This window comes from Oreochromis aureus, linkage group 1, assembly GCF_013358895.1.
Source record: "Oreochromis aureus strain Israel breed Guangdong linkage group 1, ZZ_aureus, whole genome shotgun sequence".
Classification (NCBI taxonomy): Eukaryota; Metazoa; Chordata; class Actinopteri; order Cichliformes; family Cichlidae; genus Oreochromis; species Oreochromis aureus.
This window is the reverse complement of record NC_052942.1, coordinates 17,017,766-17,040,365: the sequence shown is the minus strand read 5'-3', so window position 1 is coordinate 17,040,365 and position 22,600 is coordinate 17,017,766. Positions and strand designations below refer to the sequence as shown.

Genomic DNA, 22,600 nt, shown 5'->3' with positions numbered 1-22,600 from the left:
ACCTTTCTCTACATTGAATACCCACTTGGACTTCACTTTGATACTCTGAGTGGAGAAGAGGAGGCTTATTGGAAGGCAAAGTTTTCATATAGCTCCTATGTTACTATGGCACCTTTGCTAAAAAAAAAAAACCCATTAACCCATCATAATAGCACCCGACGTGAGGTTTCAGCATGCCTGTCAGATGAATCAAGGCAGTTACAATTCTGAAAACCTTGGTAAGGAAAAGGAAAGAGATAAAGACAAATTTTACAATTGTGGTAATATGCCTTGATTGAATAATGTTAATCATCTTGTTACAATATAATAAGCCCTTAGGACTGAACTTTCATGTTGTGTAATTTTGACCAGCATAAAGACTTTTGCAGACATGCAAAAAACAAAACAAACAAAACAACAACAACAACAGAAGATCTCTCGTCACATCACACTGCAAAAATATCCGGGTAGAAGTTGAGGAACATAAGAACCTAAAAAGTTGACACAGATCCTAATCTATGGACTGAATGCCAGAGCTGACACACCCAAAATATTTCCTGCTAACAATCCAGTTCCAGTCCCCACATTTATTATTATATGAATGATTTTCTTTGGATTTAATTTATTTTATGATTTCTGCTTTTGTATACTCATTTTGAATAACAGTGAGTAAAATAGTTAAATTCTGTAAAAACTCTCACTCACTCCTACCTAATAGGGTGATGGGGGAAAGGAAGTTAAATCAATCAATTCATCTGTCCATACAGTATAGTGTCATGCCATTTTGCAATAATTTATTCATAAAGCACACCAAATATTGATATTTTATTATATAAAATTAAAAAACAAACTAAATGTTTTCATACTGAAAGAATAAAACTCATTGCCTATTTAGTCCACTGTTGGTGCTGCTGAATGTACGTGTGGTCAACCCCCCCTTCCTCCCCATTGACACAGTCGTACCCAGGCTCTCAAGTCAAGTACAGCAGGAAAGGTTCACTTGTTCACTTCTTATTCATCTCTGTCTCTCTTCTACAGCAGATCTTTTGTCCTGTCTTCCTTCTCTCACCCAATCGGTCAACGCCAGATGGCCCCGCCCCTCCCTGAGCCTGGTTCTGCTGGAGGTTTCTTCCTGTTAAAAGGGAGTTTTTCCTTTCCACTGTTGCCAAAACGCTTGCTCCTAAGGGGTCATATGATTGTTGTGTTTTCCTCTGTGTGTATTATTGTAGGGTCTACGTTACAATATAAAGCGCCTTGAGACAACTATTGCTGTGATTTGGTGCTGTAAAGACAAAATTGAATTGAAAATTAAACTTGTGTGTGGCTGCCATAGGGCATGGATTCATATGTGACTAGCTCATTATCTCACAAAGGACTGTTGACTGTTATCTCATGCTTAAAATAACAGTACAGAAGTCCATGCATTTGAATTCAGTTAAACTAGACTGGACTGCAGAACAAACAGTTCAGTTTTTCATGACACATGCAACATTCTTGGTTTAAATGACAATGTTGGCCAGTATGTCTATTTGACAATCCAGCAATCCAGGAGCAATTTTGCTGCAACAAAAATGACTTAAGTGTGAAGAGGAGACTGAGAACTTTATCGTACTAGATGAAACGGACACTGACAAATTGAACCTTTGGGGATATAAAACGCAGGTGAAAAAAAGATCAAAATAAAAAATTGCTATATATATTTTGTTTCCAATACTCTGAACATTGCAAAAACGTTTGAAACCATTCATGTTGTTTCCTGAATTAAGTATTGTGATTATATCGTACCGTGGGGTCTCAATGGACTGGTTTGTCTTTGATGACTTACTGGGAAGCTTTCACAGTACTTGGTAACAAAATAAGTTGTCATCAACTTGTAAGGTAATTTTTGTCACACCTGACTGTTATACTGTGTGTCTGGTGCAGGTGCAGAGTCTATTTTTGACACACACACACACACACACACACACACACACACACACACACACACACACACACACACACACACAGGGTAGAGGCATGAAACTTACATCTCTACAAATGCCTGACTACAATAACCTTTTCTTTTATATAGCAATGGACCAATGAGCTCCCGTCACACACACATTAATTTCACAGTGTGCAAGGAGGGAAGGATGTGTGTCAGTGTGTCAATTATATGAAAGGGATGAGGCAGCAAACTATAGCGAGGAAAATTAATATTCTATCAATAGTACCATTAATTTAATACATAATGAATACTAATACCAACTGAACACTTATGGAGAAAAAAAACAAGATGGCCATACTGTTGTATATCACTGTAAATTCTAGCAATTATCATCTATCACCACATCCTTAATAACAAGGCAATCTCAAATTTATAAAAGCCGAACTATAAGGAACTGTAGGACTGGCAGAATAAATATCTCATGAGAAAGCAGACTCTCATACTAGCTTCCTGCTTCCTCAAACAGATTTTTATTCTTTCCCTTTCTTATGCCCTTCCTATACTTTTAGTATCTTTGCATGCAGGGTTGCATCTGTAGCAGTTCTTCTATTTGACATCTTAATAGTTCATTGCTTGTAGCCATGTAGGGAATGTTAAATAAAGCTCTGATGTGTAATTTGTCGCTCCACAAACATTCCTGCTCCCGGCCTACCCTGGGAGTTAATGCAACAGATTTGTCATACACAAGCTAGGCACAGCCAGAGGAGGAAGAAAAAACACCTATTCAATGTGAATTTCAATCTCCATAGGGCTCTATGCAAATGCATGCAAGCTGATGCTCCTGCTCTCTCAAAGTGCCAGAACAGACCAATGACGAAACCAGGCTGTCTATTATAGTGCAGGTAGAAGCTCAGTCTGTGGCAGGTAGAAGAGCTGGAGGAATATCAGAAGGAAATTGGGATAAGCTCACGTTCCAGGAATACAGAACTAGGCAAAGCTAAAAACCAAACTGAATGCAGATACCTGTAACAGGTAAAGAAGCTTAAATCCATTTTGATCATTTCCTCCAAAAAATCCCTCCCCTTTCCTTCCCTGTCTCATTGCTCTGCCCTTCAGCATAATGTGGATACACAGCCTCTCTGGGGCTTTTTAGGGAATTGATGGATAATCAGATGATTACACAGAAAATCTCCATTGAGGACAATCCTCCCTGACAAACAAAGAGAAAGCTCTTTAGTTAATAAATAGGCTGAGAGACAGAGAGAGAGATAGTGAGAGAGTCAGAGATAGTGAGAAAGACAGAGAGAGGGAGAGCAAATCCTGTCCTGGGTTGGTAGCACAATGCCAAATCTCTATCACGTATTCATTTCATCCAAACAGTCCGCGTGTATGCATGTGTGTGTGTACATGTGCACGTGTGCAATGCCAGAAACATCACGACTAAGCTATGTCACCGAGTTTGCCTTTAGCTTTATCTTAAACTGAGCGTATCTAAATAAATTTCAAGCTCTAGGCATATTTATATAAGCCTTTCTGACAAAAATTGGCTGAAGTTTATTCTTCAGATTTTCTTATTTTTGAACTACTTTTTTTTTTTTAATTGAAAAGTTTGTAGTAAAAACACTCATCAACACAGAGAGGCAGGAAAGAAGAAGAGATGCCAAGCTGTCAGTTGGAGTAATTTACAAACTAAACAAGCAAGAGTTTTTCAAATTCACACAAGGATTGAAAGTGCTCAGTGCCAGTAAAGGATGCTGAAAGCCCTATGTTGGTGATCTACTGTTAATATGCCATATGACTATAATGATCTGAAGTACATCAAAATCTTAGATAAAAATATGAAAAATGTTTAATTAAGCAGCGAGGCTTCTTCGAAACAATATTTAAAGCCAAATAGCGCACAGTTGGTTTTAAATGGGTAGCTAAACCCTGGACAAAGAAGAAGCAGAGATTCTGTGTAATTGTGGCTTGGATTCTCAATTTTCACACTTCAGGGCATTCTATTCTTCTTTTTAGACACATTTTTATTTTAGTTATATTGTTCAATATTCAAGTTGCAGTTTTCTTTAAAAATGCACAAAGTTTTCCCTTTCTGATTTCTCAAGTTTCTGCTTAATCCATTCCAACCTCTACCATCACAAGCCTTTCGAGGCCTTTGCACAAAAGCATCTCCACAGCAATATGCCTCATGGTACGGTATGGTACACTTCTCCTCAACCTTGGTGTGCAGCTTTTAAGCAAACATGTTGTGTAACAAAGGGAGTAATTTTCATAATTTCAATGTCATCCAACAATTTTGCCATCTATCTCTCTTGTGCTAAAATATCACACAAACAATACAAACAGGTAGGAGTACCTTATCCACATAAAGTGTTTGATAATAACTGCACACAGCACCTCAAAGCCTGCACCTGCAGACCACTGATAATCAATCAACTAACATATCTTTGCAACAGTACCACAACCCACAAACACTGTTTTATGTGCAGTAGTTTTATTTTTTGCTTTTACCTCTTTTGCTGGCATTAACAGATAAACCATGACAGGAGGTGAGATACCATACACTGCTGTCTAGCATACAGAAGAGAACCCATCTATAGGACAAATGTTGAAATTATTCAACATGCCTGTTTACTGGATGAGCTCAAAACTGTAACATTTCACGAAATCTGTGGCAAATGTGTTCCCAGGCCAGATCAAATGAGGTGGTTTATATTATGCTTCAGCCAAGACAGGCCTTGGTGTGGCCTGATAGTAAAGCCACAGCAGTATGTTTGGCCTGGACGGAGCACAGTGGTTCTGATCTTGCACCCTAACGTCTACAGGAGAGCTACAGTGCTTGGCATAGTAATGCTGACTGTAGATGCTGTTGCAGAGCTAGGACTGCCAAGCTAAATGGCTCTGCCAGCTTTAGTGTGGGCACTGAAAATGGGTCTGAACTGTTGAACGTGTTTCTGGCACCAGGAGTGCTTGTAGGTAAAAAGGGGGGGAAAGAGAAAAAAACACAAGAAAATTGGCAACAAAAAGCAATTCGGTTAAGGATCAGACTGTCTGGCATAAGGCAAATATTTCCTTCTTAAGAGTTATGTTTGAGAATTCTAGTTAAATAAGTATTAATCTAGTTGCACTTTGATAAGAAAAACTTGTGTATGTAGACATATTTACAAAAGCACTGAAGGTGTGTTCATGGGGACACCCTGTTTCAAGGAAGTTTGGATAATACATTCATAAGTTTGAAGGGTTATTAAATGTGTTTAAATAGGACAGGATATTACATTGCTGTAAAGTTATGGGGTGACAGCTGCTTTGCATTTTGCTGTGGCAACCACAAGATAAACAGTGACAACAAACAGTAGTACATTATAAGGCATTATATAGTAATGGATCACATATTTGCTTGTGTGGGATGGGAAACCTTGCAGATGGGCGATGTACATTTGTCCACAAAAAATTACTTCCCAACAGTTTCTCTTGAGAGCAGTTGACAATGAACTGGTTCATTCAAATTAATCAGTTGGCTTGCTTTGAAAATACAAAAATGATACTGGATCTGTATGTGGCTTGAAAGAGTTTAGTAGAATTTTAACTCCAGTGCATAGTTCTCATATTCACTTCAAGCAACCAATGACTTAGCAGGCCAGTGTAATTACACCTTCTACAGTCACCATGTGATGCAAAATAGGAAAAAATAGCATTCTGACAACACCATAACTGGTATAGGGAAGCTATAAAATACATATTTTTTGGACATTATTCTGCAGACATCTGCGAGGAAGGCCAACATCTGACAAAGCACCGACGGCATTTAAAACAACTCTTCAAACTGCAAATGTACCAGAAGCATAAACTGGATGCTTATTAAATTCTAAATGCAGTAGGTAACTTTTGTAAAAATGGTTTTATTTTTTGCTTACTTACTGTCACTATATCCTTGCAAGAGCACGAGAGTCAGATATTCTGTGAAAACAATCAGCTTCTGCTGGCACCTCCAAATACTGAAAGGACCTACTGCGCCTCCAGAAAAACAACTAGTCAGACCAAGAAAAATTGCAGCATGTGTACAAGCAACACATCTTCCCTCTGCTGCACATGCTGTTGCTCACTTAAGCTGAAGTTCTCCAGCATGCAAATTCAGTCGACACTTTATTGGTCCTTCAATTTCTCCTGCTGAAGAAGACGGTGAATGCTAAACTGGGAGTTTTTGTATTGGAGATTGTCTTTATGAAGTTAGTTTGGTATTTATTAACTGTGACAATTGTGGTTGTGCTCTCAGAGCTAAATGTTCTCATCATGAGTGCATTTACATTGGCAGTAATATTGACCAGACTTTCATTTGTACAACAATTTGAATTACAGTATGCTCAAAGGTTATTATAGAATTTTTTGCCCAATGATGCCACAAATGTCTGTCATGGGTTTAATCAGAAACATAACAACCGAGTGAGCAGGGCTGACATGGAGACTTTACTACGCATGGCTAAACTACGTCCACTAGCCCAATGACTGTCCTAGCCATAAACACACATGCAGTCATGGTAGCTCATAATGAACAATAATTTAGCCAACTGATCCATAGTTATCTTGCCAAGATCCCATTCTCTACAGTAATGTCAGACTTAATTAACTCTGGGCTGGGTGAGCGACCAACTTTTTGAGTCTTTCAGAAAAACTGCAAAGTGTATCGAGTGAAAACCAGCACACTTTGTCCTTTTGTGGAGAAACACAGCTTCAAATACAGTCTGTCTAGGCCTCCTTTTTGTTGTCTGAGAACAGCCACCTGCTGACATTTGTTAGCATTTTGACATTTGATAAAATGAACAACAGCCACATACTGTTGGCAAGTCGCTCTCAGATAAGTAACAAAATATCTCTTTACATTGCTGTGTTGACTCTAATGTAACAACCTTACCTGCAATTATGGCTCATAATACAAATTTGGTCTGACAGGCACAGCTCAACAAGAGGGAATGAGGTAACAAATACTTTTCTTTTTCTATTTAAGTGAAACGTCTGCTGAATTTGCAATCATGACTCATTAATCATTCTATTGCTGTTCTGTTGTGTAAATGTTCTCAGATCTTACCTGAGGAGCTCTGTGCTCGTGGAAAGAGAAGGTTTCATAGGGTCTTTAGACACTAACACTTGCTAGGGAAACGTATAGATACATTTTAATCTTGTTCTCCTATTATTTAGGTTCAGACAAAACAATAGATAACTGTTCTGTGGCCTTGTCAAAGACTGCATGCACTGTATTTGTGTTATAAAATTGAATAGAAAAATAAAATAAAAACTGAAGCCAATAAGTGGTTAAGAAAAAGACTATCAGATAGACTAGTATTAATTAATTATGACTGAAAATACATTTATGTTGACAGATATGAGCTTCTTCCACTAGGGATAGTTTCAGTGTTACTCCCACTTGGAGGTGTCTTATGATTTTGCTTTCTAACTGTAAGACAAATTTCCCTTGAGTGAAAATATGTTCATCAAATGCAGCAACAATACAAATAATAGTGATTTATAAAACTACAGCCTGTATCGGATAATGTATGATACAAGCCAGAGTCACAGGCTCCATCTATGTAAGACTCAATAGTACCTCTTGATAATAACATTTTAGACAGCTAGGTGCTGTCTTCTCAGTTTTTGCTGAAAGCTGGAAAGGGGACAATGATGTATAAGATTCAGGTCCCATTTGTCAATGCAAAATATCAAAATAAATGAGGAATGTTTAACAGTAACTTTTGTCTTTCACAGCATGTAACCACTCAAAGTAAACACTGATGCTACATTTATAGGATAGTGTGTACACCCCATGTAGTATCGCTTAAAAGTCAAATGACCTAAAACAGTGTCACGTATTTGCTTCATTTTAAAATTGAACACAAGCATTGTCCACTTCCTTTATTTGTGGTTGCAGACTCCATGTTTTCCTGCATGTAGGATACCAGTACTGCACACATTTTTCCAGAGATGTTCTGTCGTTCTTTAGAGAATTTTTTCCAGCTGTTCTTTGCTGGAGGGGTTTTTGCTCTACCTTCCTCTTTAAAAACACTCCAAAGGTGTTCTGTTGGATTCAAGTCAGGAAATGCACCAGCCAGGTCATAGTTTTACCTTTTTTCTTTTTCTCTGATTTTGGCAATCTGCTGTATTATCATGCTGGAATATCCCTCTTGTACCAGGCTACTGGAGAGAGGGAGGCATGCTGTCAGACAATATTTTGTCTTACATAAATACGCATTCATTGTGCAATCTATAAATGTCATCATGTCCCTATCATCACATTCCCACCTCTATGCTTCATTGTAGGAACCATGCACTGTAGAAGTCCTCGGAAGGTTAATGGCAAACAGGTTGGACGTCATCTGAATTACACAAATTTATTTTAGTTTTATCTTGCATATGTGCCAAATGCCTAAATTGTGAACAAGACTTTTATCCTCTTCTTTTAAGTGGGGTTATCATTATGGTCTATCCTTTGCACTGTTTAAGTCAGGGATGTCAAACTAAGTTTAAAATGTGGGACAGACCAGTGAAAAACCGCTTTCTGTCATTGCACTTTTTCCAAAGGACATTTAAACTAAACAGGGCATCCATGACATATCATAATATAAGAAAACAAAGTGCAGTTTCAACAATGCATCACCATTTTCTGCATTATACATGTGTAAAATAACGAAAGGTTCTGGAACCTCATTTTGTCATTTCATTTAATTGCTTATCTATTGCATAACTATTTGATGCAGTATAAATGGCAATGGTGGAAGTCTTTAAAATCTATAAAATTACAGTTAAAAAGTTCAAAATCTATGCCATCCTTGCACTTTTTCCAAAGCCTTTCACTGGCTCATAGTGGAGTCTTTGGTGGGTCTATTCTGGCCCCCAGGCCTTATTTTTGACAGCCACGGTCTGAGCTGTTATAGAAAATCTGATTTTCAATGATGACCCCTGTTTCAAGTCTGAAGCACTTGTCTGTCTCTGAAAGATTGTGACAAACTGTCAATATCGTCATTTTAGGAGGGCAGATGCTAAAGCTCTGATTGGTAGTACTATGGCTTCTTCTATACCTCCTGATTACTGCAGCAAATATATTTCAGTTGATTTTTTGAGGGTCACCAATCTTCTTTTTATCCTTTTCCATCTTTCTCAAGTCTCACAATCAGTTTTTCAAGTTCTCAAAGCAAGACGCAGACACGTAGCTATGCACATTCACATTGGATTTTATGACCATGCTCATGCAATTCAACTAAAATCAAAGGTGTGCTGAATTTAATTTGAACGATCACAAGTTTTCGCATTCGCGTGTCAGTTTATTCACCTTTAGTGCACTGAGTTTCTGCTGTGATGGATGTGTTTTAAAGTATTTGCTTTTGTTAAAAAGAGGAAATACACTACTTCGAAATAATGCATTTATTGACAGATAACGCAATCACATGACACTTAAGTGATACTGCACAGGGCAGTACTCACTCAAGTCACATACTGAACAAGATTAAGCTTGTGAAACTTGCCCCATCACCCAAATAATTCAAAATAGTTTCCTTGTTTTTCACATATAAACTGATATACGGTGCATGTGGTATTATTGTTGAACCTACTGTGCGCTCATTTTTTATTAATATGCAAGTGCAAGCTTCTCTGATACTGCAATAGGAGTGACTGTCTTTTTAAAAAAAATATATCATTTCTCCAAATCAGATTCTTTACTCTGATTTAGCACTTGTCTGAAAAGTGTTAAGAAAAATAAAAATGCTATATTTATTTTTACATGTGAACAAAACATTCTGCTAAATTCTGAGCAGAAATCAGAAGAAACTATTTTTTCCTTTGTAGAGTAATTCTTATTCTGCTGCATTTGGCTGCTTTTCTCTCTTTTTTGAGAACCAAAAAGATACCACCTTTTTGTGTGTCCTAGTTTATGACCTAGTTATCTTGAAGTGTTGAAACATAAAGAAGGATTTCATTTAATTTAGGCAGTTTGTAGCATCTCCTTTAAAAGACAATGGCATAATACTTGGCTTGCTCAGAAAGACTGGATATGCTAAGGTTACAAACACTGTATTTCAACACGAAGAGTCAAAAGTGTTGTGTTGTAGCAATACTCTGAATCCTGTCAAATGTTTCTGACCTCTCAAGATAGGTTAATTAAAAAGTGAACTGCTGTAATCCTTGTAGTATTGTAAATAAAAAAATACACTGTCTACAAGGGCAAACAGGCCACAAATGAAAATAAAGCAACACAATAATACTCATGTCTCAAATTTATGTTACTATGTAATAGTGGTATAATAATGCATGGTTTTCATGTTGGGCAAACTAAATTTGATGGCTTAATTGGTTTGAAATAATTAAAGTTAAGACTGTAATTTCAACATGAGTGATATGGACAGAGTGACAGTTTAAAATAAAAGCCTTATGACACGCTTTAATATCACATAATGGATATTATTTTAAACATTACTTAACTACATCCATCAATCAAAATGAGATGACAGATTTTCTCTACAGATGTGGGGTTTTTATTTTTATAGTGTTGAAAACTGAATTGTGAGAAAATAGCTGTCGATTCTAATCCATTAAAATGGGGGCTGTAGGTTATAAATGAGATTCGTTGTCTTTGAGTGATCTCTTACACCATTTGACCCTAGATTGATTCAGCACACAGCTCTGTGAAAAGGGTTTATCGTTGCTAGAGTTGACATGCAAAGCAAATTATGCAGTCTTTACCTGCATTGACTTCCAGCAACCTCCTCTTCTTCTGCTGTCTCTCCCGCTTTTCACGCTCTGCCTTCTCCTTTGCTGCCCGCGCTCTCCTCTGTTTCTCCTCCGTCTCCCTCTGCCTGAAGTTCTCTTTCAGTGCTTGCTGCGGGGCAGAGACAGAGAGAATGTGAAGGGAGGAAAAAAAGGGAAAACATGATGGACTGCTAAGTGGGGTTAATTACAATAGTGCTAAGCCTGTCAAAGAGGGAGGCAGCAGTCAAACCCTGATGAAATCTTTATCAGGCACCACTAAAGTCAGATGAAGCTTCTTAGCTGCACTGCGATTCAAGTCTTCCGAGACAAAAAAAACGAACTTCATATCACTGAATTCAGAGACTAGATTGATGAGATTGATGGAATAATGATCAAGGAATCAAGAGAAGCTGATGATTACAAGCAATTCTGTTCTTTGACTTTGAGTTGTAGCAATGTAGAATTTGATTTTGTTTTACATTTTTCGTATAATTTGTCTTTTTCATCACATACAAACAGCATTACCTTACTGCAGAGTGTAAAAACATTTTGTAAAGGTAAATTTTTCTAGTATTGTTTTAACATATACAGAACATTCAGCAGACATCTGACCACTGTGGTAGGCTCAAAATGAAAATATGTGAATTTTATCTAGTCACGTCACAGCAGGCGAGTGTGATAGAAATGTAAACTAAACACAACACAATTCAACATTAACTGGCTGTACAACAGATACTGAGCAAAGCTTACAAGGGATTCTGTGCGGGTCGCAGTGTTAAATAAACATGACCAAAAATGGAAGTTTCTTAAAAAAATTAAAAAAAAGTGTTTATGGTTACACAAGAATAACCTGTACATGTTAGTTTGTTATTGAATAACTGCAGATTCTTTCTTACCTTGAGCAGGCATAAAAGTTAGAAAACATTTCAAAGAGTTTACATTGTTCTATTGTGACTAAAATAACGGTTTAATGTAGAGTGATGTATTTCTAATAACCTGACTCTCCATTTATAGCTTTTTGGGGCTGTCTATAATCCGTCTTAAAACGTTTGGTAAAGTTGTGACTGAGGCTTTGGTAAAAGCAATGAATCCATCTTAAGAAGAGCAGACTTTATCAGTAACCAGATAGCTAACTGGAACATCGACAACTTTAGCATAGTCTACACGCTTATTGATTTCAAGCTAATTAATTTGCAAGTTTAAGTGAACAACAAACAAAAATATCTATGTTGATCAACCACATGAACATAGCAATAGTTTTTGTTTGTATGCTGTACAGTACTTCTTGCACTCCAGAATATTTCTGCTCCTAAGTATTATATTTTTACGTCCTAAGAGAATTTTATTGGAATTTGCAGGATCAAATATTATTTGCTGGAGGCCTTTAAACATGAATAACCTATGTACAGTACAGTTCATACAAGCAAACACTGGTGGTTGTTTAAAATCAATATCTGGTCTTGGGTCTTTCAGATGTCACTTAATGTTACTGACATTTAAACATGCTGATGTAGCCAAACTTCCAAACTTGTGTCATTCATTTGAATCAGTCTCTTTAGGGAGAAGCTGTCTATAAGGACATCTGGTATGCATCAACTATTGTAACTGCAGGCTCTATAGTCCCTGTTGTTAAACTCCTCCAATGGTGTCAATAGCTCAATAACGCCACAGCCGAGAGACAGACCGCTTATGATTTAATAGAGTGCTAGCATGATTGCCATCCTGATCAATAGCCAGTCACTTAAAGCAAGGGAGTCTAGGCTTTCATCAAACACCCAAGTTCTCCCCCTCAAACCCCCCTCCACTTGGGTTATTTACACAGCTCAGCTTGACGGGCAGGTCAGTGATAGAATAGTAATGTCAAACCAACATAAATGGATATACACAAAAACACATACACAGACACTACAAGAACTGCATAGTATGGGGAGAACTACAGTGGCACACTAAAGAGGGGCAATCACTTGTTGAAACCCACTGACAACCTCTTATTATGTCTGCATACAAGTGACCATTGTTGGAAATGATATGGTCAACTTGAATTCCAAACATTTCAGTATATTTGATTCAGCATCAACAAGACCCTTGAAACCGAGAAATGTTCAGTTGAATAAATTGAATAAATAAAGTGTATATTACTAATAATAGGGTTGTAACTGCATGAAGTACTAACACAGTGGTATGGTTACGTCACTGGTAGCCTGTGCTTTAATCCTTTGGTGGGTTTTTTTGCATGGCTAAAACACTACTGCAATCCTATATAGTAAATGCTCCACTTTGGCCCCTTACGACCTTAATCTTCCACTGGACAAACTTGAGATTTTGTTTTTTCTTATTTATAAAAAGTAATTATAGTTGGTTATAACTTAGGAAAACACACAATGGACAAAGTGTCTAAGCCCACTCAGCTTGTTTTGTTTTTTCCCTGTACTGAGTTTGGGTTTGAAGGGTGAAGGTGACTTGCTCATGCCAATATTAAGTCAAAATTTTATAATATAATGTTACGTCCACAGCAACAGGTAACTTTACATTGATTAACTTGACATTTAACTTGACATTTCATCACAATCACAAACAAACCAAAACACCCACATCATCATCGTTGACTGAATGGTTGAAGAGTTTTAGTGGTCCTCTGGACTGTTGGGAAGATGCTGGTCATCTATGCAGGTATGGATCAACTGGATTTAATGGCAAACAAAGGCCCAATCGATGCAGAGGAAGCTATATATAGAAGTTTGAGCTGAGTTTACAAAATGACCTTTTTTTTTCATTCTTTTCAACAGGACAAAAGAAACTGGGGAGACGGCTCCCACAAGATGAATGCACCCAAATGGAGAGACGGCTTTTTAGAAAACCTGCTAGAGTATACAAATGTGACCTGATCCAATGACAATTATCATGCTAAATTTTTTGCTTATTTTCTGAATTACAGTGAGGTCAATAAGTATTTGATCACCCTGTGATTTTGCAAATTCTCTTACTCAGAGATCATGGAGGGGTCTACAATTTTCAGCGCAGGTACATTTCCACTTTGAGAGACGGAATCTAAAAAAAATATATCCGGAAATCAAATTGTATGATTTTTGAACAATTTATTTGTGAATTACTATGTCAAATAAGTATTTGATCACTTGCTTATTAGCCAGATTTCTGACCCTCAAAGACCTGTTATTTTGCTTTTAAAAAGTCCAGCTACACTCTGCTCATGATTCTAAATTAGTAGCACCTGTTTGAGGTTGTTAGCTGTCATAAAGACACCTGTGCACCTCACAATCAGCCCAAGTCTAAGTAGCAACATGGGCAAAACCAAAGAGCTGTCAAAAGACACGAGACAAAATTATAGACCTTCACAAAGCTGGAAAGGGCTATGGGGCAATTGCCAAGCAGCTTGGTGAAAAAAGAACAACTTTTCGAGCAATTGTCAGAAAATGGAAGAGGCTAATGAAGACTGTCAACGTCCCTCAGACTGGGGCCCCACGGAAGATCTCTCCTTGTGGGGTATCACTGATGCTAAGAAAGGTCAAGAATCAGCCCAGAACTACACGGGAGGAGCTGGTCAATGCCATGAAGAGAGCTGGTACCATCGTTTCCAAGGCTACTATCAGTAATACATTAAGACGTCATGGTTTAAAATCTTGCATCGCACGGAAGGTTCCCCTGCGTAAGTCAGCCCATGTCCAGGCCCGTCTGAAGTTTACCAGGGATCATGTGGATGATCCAGAGGAGTCATGGATGAGACCAAAGTAGAACTTTGTGGTCTTAACTCCATTCGCCGTGTTTGGAGGAAGAAGCATGATGAGTATCATCCCAATAATACCATACCTACAGAGAAGCATGGGGCTGGAAGCATCATCCTCTGGGTGTGTTTTTCTGCACAGGGGACAGGACAGACTGCACTGTATTAAGGACAGGATGAACGGGGCCATGTATTGTGATATATTGGGCAAAAACCTCCTTCCCTCAGTCAGAGCATTAAAGATGGGTTGTGGCTGGGTCTTCCAACATGACAATGACCCAAAGCACACAGCCAAGAAAACCAAGGAGTGGCTCCGTTAGAAGCATATCAAGGTTCTGGAGTGGCCTAGCCAGTCTTCAGACCTAAATCCAATATAAAATCTTTGGAGGGAGTTGAAACTCTGTGTTGCTCAGCGACAGCCCTGAAACCTGACAGATCTATGTAAAGCGCTTTGGGGTCCTTAGGCGGGGCTAGTAAAAGCGCTATACAAATACAGGCCATTTACCATTTACCATCTAGAGAAGATCTGTATGGAGGAGTGGGCCAAAATCCCTCCTGCAGTGTGTGCAAACCTGGTGAAGAACTACAGGAACCATTTGACCTCTGTAATTGTTAGCAAAGACTTCTGTACCAAATATTAAATTTTTTTGACTTAAGTGATCAAATACTTATTTGACACAGTAATTCACAAATAAATTGTTCAAAAATCATACAATGTGATTTCCGGATTTTTCTTTTTAGATTTTGTCTCTCATGGTGGAAATGCACTTATGCTGAAAATTGTAGACCCCTCTATGATTTCTAAGTAAGAGAACTTGCAAAATCACGGGGTGATCAAATACTTATTGACCTCACTGTACATACTGAAATGCACTACATGGACGAAAATAATGGGTTATATCTCCTAATCTTTGAAGTCGGCTTTATAAAATCAGGCAACTAGCCATGCAGTCTGTCTTTACAAACATTTGTGAAAGATTGGGCAATTCAAAACAGCTCACTTGAATTCAAGTGTGGTAATAAGATGCCACCACTGCAACAAGTCAATTACTTCCATCCTAGATAATCCACAATCAAGTCTAAGTGGCATTATTGCAAAGTGGAAGTGTTTAGGAAACAACGTAACAATAGTGGCAGACAACGTAACAATACAAAACAGGGATTTTGTATGACTGCTGAAGCGCATAGTGCAAAAGATCGATATCTTTCTGCTGACTGAGTTGAGGCATAGTTACCAGTTTCAGCATAAAAACTGTGTGTCGGGAGCTTAATGCAATTGGTTTCAACGGCCAAGTCACTCCTCTGACATTAATGTGTAGATTGCGCCATACTTCTGTCCAAATAGTGTATGAATCACAGGTAATAATAGACAATAACAGAAGCATTCTGTTAAATCTAAAATCTGTTTTAATGTATAAAAGAAATCCAAACACTAAGGAGATGGAAATTTTGATGGAAGCGTTCTTGGATGACTTAGTCAATTGTCCAGTAGCAATCATCATTAAATTTTGTTGCTTGTTGCAGTCAGTATAAGTAAAATGTACATATTCATCAATTTCTCTTTTTATAACAGTTATGATAAAGTGTTGCCAATACAGTGAGAAAAAAATGATGGGAAGGGTTTAGAACACATTTGACTAAACTCACTCACATAAGTAGACAATAGCAGCTAAAAAACATTGATAAGTACCACTCGACAGGCTTATAGAAATTCAGGAGAAGAGAGTATTGAAGAATAAGAGAGGGTGAGATGAATACCAAATTTCTGTGAAGCACTCAGAGCTCTCTTTTTATAACCATTTTTAAATGAAACCAACTACTTGACAAAATGAACTTTGATTTGATGGAATGACTGTGAGTTGCTTATGGCAACCAACAATTCACAAATGACTATATTCTTAATGGGCATCTGGTAAATTAAGGACAGAAAGAATGAGGAAAAAGAAAAGAGAAGAACAAGATTACCAATGTGCAGCACATTTTTGGTAAGGAACAATTAAATGATTCCAGGTTACAAGCTATGACTGATGCCTAATGTAAATTTCATCAAAACTCGCCCATGAAAAAGGCAATTTCACTTACTAAAACAAAGTAAATATACTTGTGCTAAAGCAATCAAACAGATGCTGCTGCTCAGAATCTAAATAACCCTATACAGTTTAATCAGTTATGAAATTAGTATCACTTACAGTCTAACAGATGGGACTATTTTTCTTTGAACCTACATGCATTTGACATATACATTACACATTAAAACTAACTTCACAAATACAACTAATTTTTAAATTATATATGTAATAATATCTCTTTTATGAAAGAAAGGCAAAGAACTTAGACATAAATGGCAACTGAATAATGATAAGTGCAAATACCAGTACAGACTTTTTTTCCCCCCTTTAAATAATAGTCTACATCCATGGTTGTGCCTTGATGTAAAATTGTACTTTGTTACAGTGGGGCTCTGAATGAAACAATGCTATAAGCTTACAATAAACATTGGGTGATCCATGTTATCATATTATGATGTTTAGAGGGATATTTTAAACATGCACAGTTTGGTTTATTTTGTGTGTTAACTGGCCAACCTTTGCCAATTAAAAGGCACAAACTACAGCTGAGGATGATGGGAGAAATTCATTTTTTAAAGGAATGTACAAAAGTACAAATACTCTTTTTTTCCCCTGTTCATTATGAAAAGTGGCAGGGGATTACAATGATATGATTATGCAGATCCACTGAGGAAAGATGTAGAAGCGTAACGACCTCTTATTTAAATCGACATCTTTCAAAGCTCCCAATCATTCAAGAAAACAATGATGAGTCAATAATAGGTCAATACTATAAGTGGGTCTGTTATATAAAAAAAGAGGATGGCTTTTAAACTTCACAAACAAAACAGAAATGAGCAGCTAAAGATTATTACAGCAAAAACACCCTTATTAAAACAAAAATTGCTATGATTACAGCCAGCATGAAGAAGCCATGCTGTCTTACTAAACCGCAGAGGCAATTAGGAAAATAAGAATTAAAATGTCAGTGGGGACATCAGCTGAATGGAATAAAATGTTAACTTTAAGCACAAGTAAGACAATTTTTTATGTGTTTTTAAATGTAAAATTAAAAATTACAACTACAATTATCTTCGTGCTGAAATGTAACACTGTAATATGAACTGAGATAACACAGACTTTGAAAGATCTTTTGATTTAAAAAAAAAAAATTTATATATATATATATATATATATATATATATACACACACACATATATATGTTACTGTGATAGTGTGAGACCTAGTGATGTAGAGGTATAAAGAGAGGGAGAACCAGCTCTGTAAAATTGTCTACTGCTCTCCTTCATCACTGCAGGTCTGCTTCGCCCTCCTTCTCTCCTGGATGTCCGCCATTAGACACGCTCAATTGGATTCCTGTCAGATGTGCGGCCTCGCCCTGTGTCTCCTTCTTACGGGTGACTGGGCATGCTGCATGTGTGTGCACAATTGTGTGTGCACATCTTTGTGTGTGAAATAACTAAGCAGCTTTTCCCATAAAAAAAAAAAATTGCCAATGCAGAATGACATATGCGCACAAACAAACATGCACACACATTCTGCCAACAAGATACACACAGTTCAAGGCTCAGTTTGCCCCAGGCAGTGGTCTAGAGACAGCACGCACCTATTAGCATGGGCCTCGGCACGGCAGGGTAAATGCTGACACAGATCTGACCAAGAGGTTACAATGCTGAGATTTAGTGTATGCCTACGTCCGTTGACCTAGCCTTGGCTTTTCCCAAGATGCGTCTCCGTGATGTGACCATTTCAACGAATTGCTGAGAGTGTAAGCTGCTAACGCCCTGACCTATCGCAGGGGAATAAATAGCTATCTTGGGAGTTTTGACCATATAATGCTAGCCTTTATAACACTTGGCTTGTTCACCTTTCACTGGCAGCGTCATTAACTGTTATGTTTGGTCAGAACATAAAAGCTACTGCAAAACTCAAAACTGAACCATAGGCTTCAAATAAAAGGGATTTCAGCTACAATTTACCTTTAAGAACACAAAATGTTAAAAACTGTTTTTATTACTAGGCAATAGTAATGCACAGAATAGATCTACATCATTTAGCCTCAGTTCTGGCAACTCTAGTTATTTAGTTATCTAGTCCTGGGATCAATAGCATCAATAAAAATAAACAAGGCAGCTGGGGAAAAAATTTGGGCTCTCTCAAGGGCCAAAGAGTCTTTTACAACAACATCGGCACCCTTGTGCTCTGACACCCATTCTCTTTTATAGCAAAGGTGCCGGTCGGGCAGCAGTCGCACACCCCGTCGCTATAGGAATGCAAAATGACAAGAAGTTGTTGAAACAAAATGACAGTACAAGCCAAGCTCAATAGTAGAGCAACATAGATTTTGGGCTGTTCACACAAGCTACAGTAATTGCAGCATATGTGCAGGGATATATTGTTATTTCAGTTTCTGTTGCTACACATCTTGACGTACCTTCCTTCCAAAAAATGATCCATAAGAAAGCAGCTGCATTTGTACTGCAGCTGAAGCTTCATTAAAGTTTCTGTCAATTCTGATCAAGGAAGGATACTGATAAAACCCCACGGCCACTCCGCTGAAGAGTGCATAAATGGGGGAAAAAAACAAACAAACAAAAAACAACAGTAGACTACAAGAAAAAAATGAAAGCATAAGTAATCACTATGCAGGGAGGGAGGGAAAAAAAGTAAAAAGGCATGAAATCCATTTGTGTGTGTGGTAAATGTTAAGTTAGGGGCAGGGCAATAACTTTAGTAGGCTAATTAGCTACTATTATCTGTCGCGCCCAGTGGCTTGTGCCACTAATCCTACTGATTAAACACAGTGGGTCTCTGCAGCTCCAGAGCTCACAGTAGCACCAGACTGATAAGGGCACGGAGCTCAGGGATGACATAAATGTCCGGGTGGGACTGGACTACACAGGACTGGCACTGTTCTGCTTTGTATTTCAGCACAGGACACAAAACGAAGTAGAAGTTCTGTAATAAAACAGGCAGTGAATAAAAAAATAAATAATAACCCCCATTTTCAAGGTTTTTTTCCCCTCTCAAACCTGAAATAAAACTCTGGCAAATCTTTCACTTGTCTTGTGGTTTGCCTTTTTGCTTGTTTTTTTTTGGGGGGGGGGGGTAAATGCAATCTTGACCACCAAATACAAAACGACACATCTACAATAAGCTGCCACAGCTTTGGGCTTTAACTTCATGGATGTTGGACAACTAATGAGTGCAACATCATAAGTAGCTTTATGGTTAGGGCTATTTTTTTTTATCTATCACAGTTTTAGTATTAGTAATTCTGTCATTTCTTAAAATATGTTAACAAGAGACGAAATGAAAATGCACCTATAAATGAAACACTCTTAAATAGCATTAAAAACACCAGCTGATATGAACTACCACTGCAGTATTTCTCTTAATGTAACATTGTACTAAATGGTAAATAAATCCATTCAAAAAAATAAATAAATAAATAAATAAATGAGTAAATTTAAAAAAAAAAAATCACATCTTAATATGTGATTAAGGCTGAGTCATTCATTTCACATTAAGACATATATAAGTTCCTGTAACACAAATATTCTGCTAATCCCTGTGTGGATTTAGTGGCAGGACAGGTTTAATGAAAAGTCAAAACATTATTCAATATGCAAATGTCTCCAACTCCACACAAGATATTAAAAAAATAAATATAAAATGAATGATTGTACCGTGTACTCACAGTGAACATTGAACGGAAGTTGCTGAGATCAGTGAACAGCTCCTCCACAGAAGTCTTCTTAGGATCAATAGCAAAGTACTCCAGCAGGTTCTGATACAGCGTCTCCATGTTGCCGTGCATGATCACCAGCTTGTCATACTGCTCCCGTGCAACTTTGCTGAAGCTGTGAGGGTTGTGGTCAAGGTCATTGTTACATTTCACAACAAGTATCCATTAAAGGCTGATGTGAGCACTCTCCAACTTGACAGCAAAAGTGAGAGCCATTCCCTCTTGTTGTTGCAAAGAAATCAAGTTGGAAATAAAATGCCGATAAACCGACGTTGGCATTAACAGCTCTCAGTCAGGTCAAAGTGTGTTCAACCCTCTGCAACTATTCCCATTAGTTAGCTAATGGCAACTCTGTTGGTGCATCTGACATGCATAATATTAAATGCAAACACAAAACAAGAAAAAGTGAATAAAGTCTACTCTAAAATATTATTAAATCAATATTCACATCATGGCCACCTTGGGCATTTTACACTACTCCATTTTTGCTGCACTTAAAGTTCATTCTACTTTAACGTTAACCCTGCCCACCAGTTTTTTCAAAGCCTAACTAATAAGATTATTGCTTACTGAAAAAGTTTCCAAGTTAGTGTAAACACAGTTAAATAGATGTGTTTGCATTTAACTCTGCTCTTGGCTCTGGCTCACTTCCAAATGCTGCAGCAAGCACAGTCTTACTCTGCTTAGGATTTTTAAGGCAACAAGTCTTTGCACTCTAAAATGCTTGAAGAGTGCATCAGTTGGGCTTTACACAAAATGTTATGTTATGTCTTCAACAGTCTGACCTAGCAAATACTGCAAATACAAGTCTGACTTGACTGTAAGATGAAAGAGCAATACAAGGTCCTCCTACCTGAAGCACAGGACAGCTTTGCTACGTTTGTGTGGATGAGGACAAATGGGTAATGGTTGTGTCAACAACATGTGCTGGAGAGGTGCCAGAGCGGGGGGGGGAGTCAAAGTACTAAAACGCATCAAGCCAACCAGCAGGGCATACAGTGCTGTCACCACACACACACAAACTCACTATTCACTCAATGCAAAAATTTAGTAACCATGAAGTGGCTGTTCAAAATATATTTATGCTACATTTTTATTCTCTTTCCATATTCCATAAATCATAATCTATATTCGTGCATGATGTCCTTGTCAAGTGAAATTCAAATCTTTTGTTGTATGAGAAAATAAGATCTGAGATTAAAAAATGATTTAATCTGTTTTAAACTGTATGAATAATTTCTTTTTTTTTTTTCTTTTTTTTTTAAAAAGGAGAAAGAAAGTATGTCCCTAGACATCATTCCTGCTAATGACTATAACACTGTTGTCTCAGGAGCAAGTGTGCCATGTGCATGTGTGTGTGTGGTATCGCACAAGTGTGTGGACAGCCTCTCTGGCTCCTATTGTGCCCCTTCATTATAGCTCAATTGATGGACCTATTTGAGGTTTGGCCTCAGCTGAATCTGACTGGGGATGGGACTACCTATTCACAGCTGGGTAAATGCTGTTCAATAGGCACTCCTCCCAGATTGACTTGTCAGTAATATCTTTCCAAGCCAGGGGCTGGGGGAAAGAGGCATGAGGAAAGTCTGAGCAACTGACGGAAAGCAAGAGAAAAAGAAAAAAAAAATAGCTGAGAGCTGTGGTTGATAAGTATCGTGGGGTGTGAAATATCTCTGCTCGTCTTGTTCCCACTCTCCTGACTTCTTCCCTATTCCAGAGAAAGCAATGGTCCACTGCAGCTCATTCTCCAAGGCACCCATCTCTCCCATCCCATTACTTTTCATTCTGCCTTTCTTCATTTGATCATTCTCCTTCTGTTTCTCTCATTTTCTAATCTACCACCTTTACAAGCTTAGCTCACATTTAGAAGTGTAACACTAGACCAATCACACAGTAAATGTATACTCAAGTGACACATGAAGTGAAAATGGGATTTTCAATGTCACCAATGTGACACCCCGAGATTCTCGTGTTTAGCTGGTTACCGTAGAATTTGCTGATCTGCAGTGCTAACATGACTGGTTAATTTTTCAAGAGGCTTCTTCAGAATAAGCAATAAAACTTTTTAAATAATAAAAAAATATATAAATTTGCTTGTCAAAAGTACTTTTAGAAATGTTATCTCCTGTATGCCTGTGAATCTACTGTAATCGGTTTTGCTTAATTTGAAATACAAGTCTTCTTAACATAAGCAGTTAAGGGATGCAGGACGGATGGAAGTGTAAATGTAATTAAAAAGCTTCATTATAAAACTGCTTACTAATGTTGGTTAAAAACCTTAAGCCAAATTAGTAAAGCAATTGGTTTCTGAATAAGAAGGAAAATAATTGTGGTGGTTTCGTGTGCTTGTTGTTTTTGCAAAAGATATCAAAAGAATGTAATAGAATTAAAACACAATTTCCCC

At 37.6% G+C, this 22,600-nt stretch overlaps 1 protein-coding gene across 5 annotated transcripts in view; it reads right to left on the bottom strand.

Moving 5' to 3' along the window:
* The window catches only part of LOC116312213 (protein diaphanous homolog 3), a 163,534-nt gene that overhangs the window by 59,102 nt on the left and 81,832 nt on the right, over positions 1-22,600 (bottom strand). For all 5 annotated transcript variants that reach the window (XM_039609251.1, XM_039609274.1, XM_031729576.2 and 2 more), the window contains 2 exons: positions 20,149-20,313; positions 10,634-10,769 (listed from right to left, as the gene is read on the bottom strand). In XM_039609251.1, coding sequence (XP_039465185.1) covers positions 10,634-10,769; positions 20,149-20,313 — 301 coding nt within the window. The remainder of the gene's footprint in view (positions 1-10,633; positions 10,770-20,148; positions 20,314-22,600) is intronic.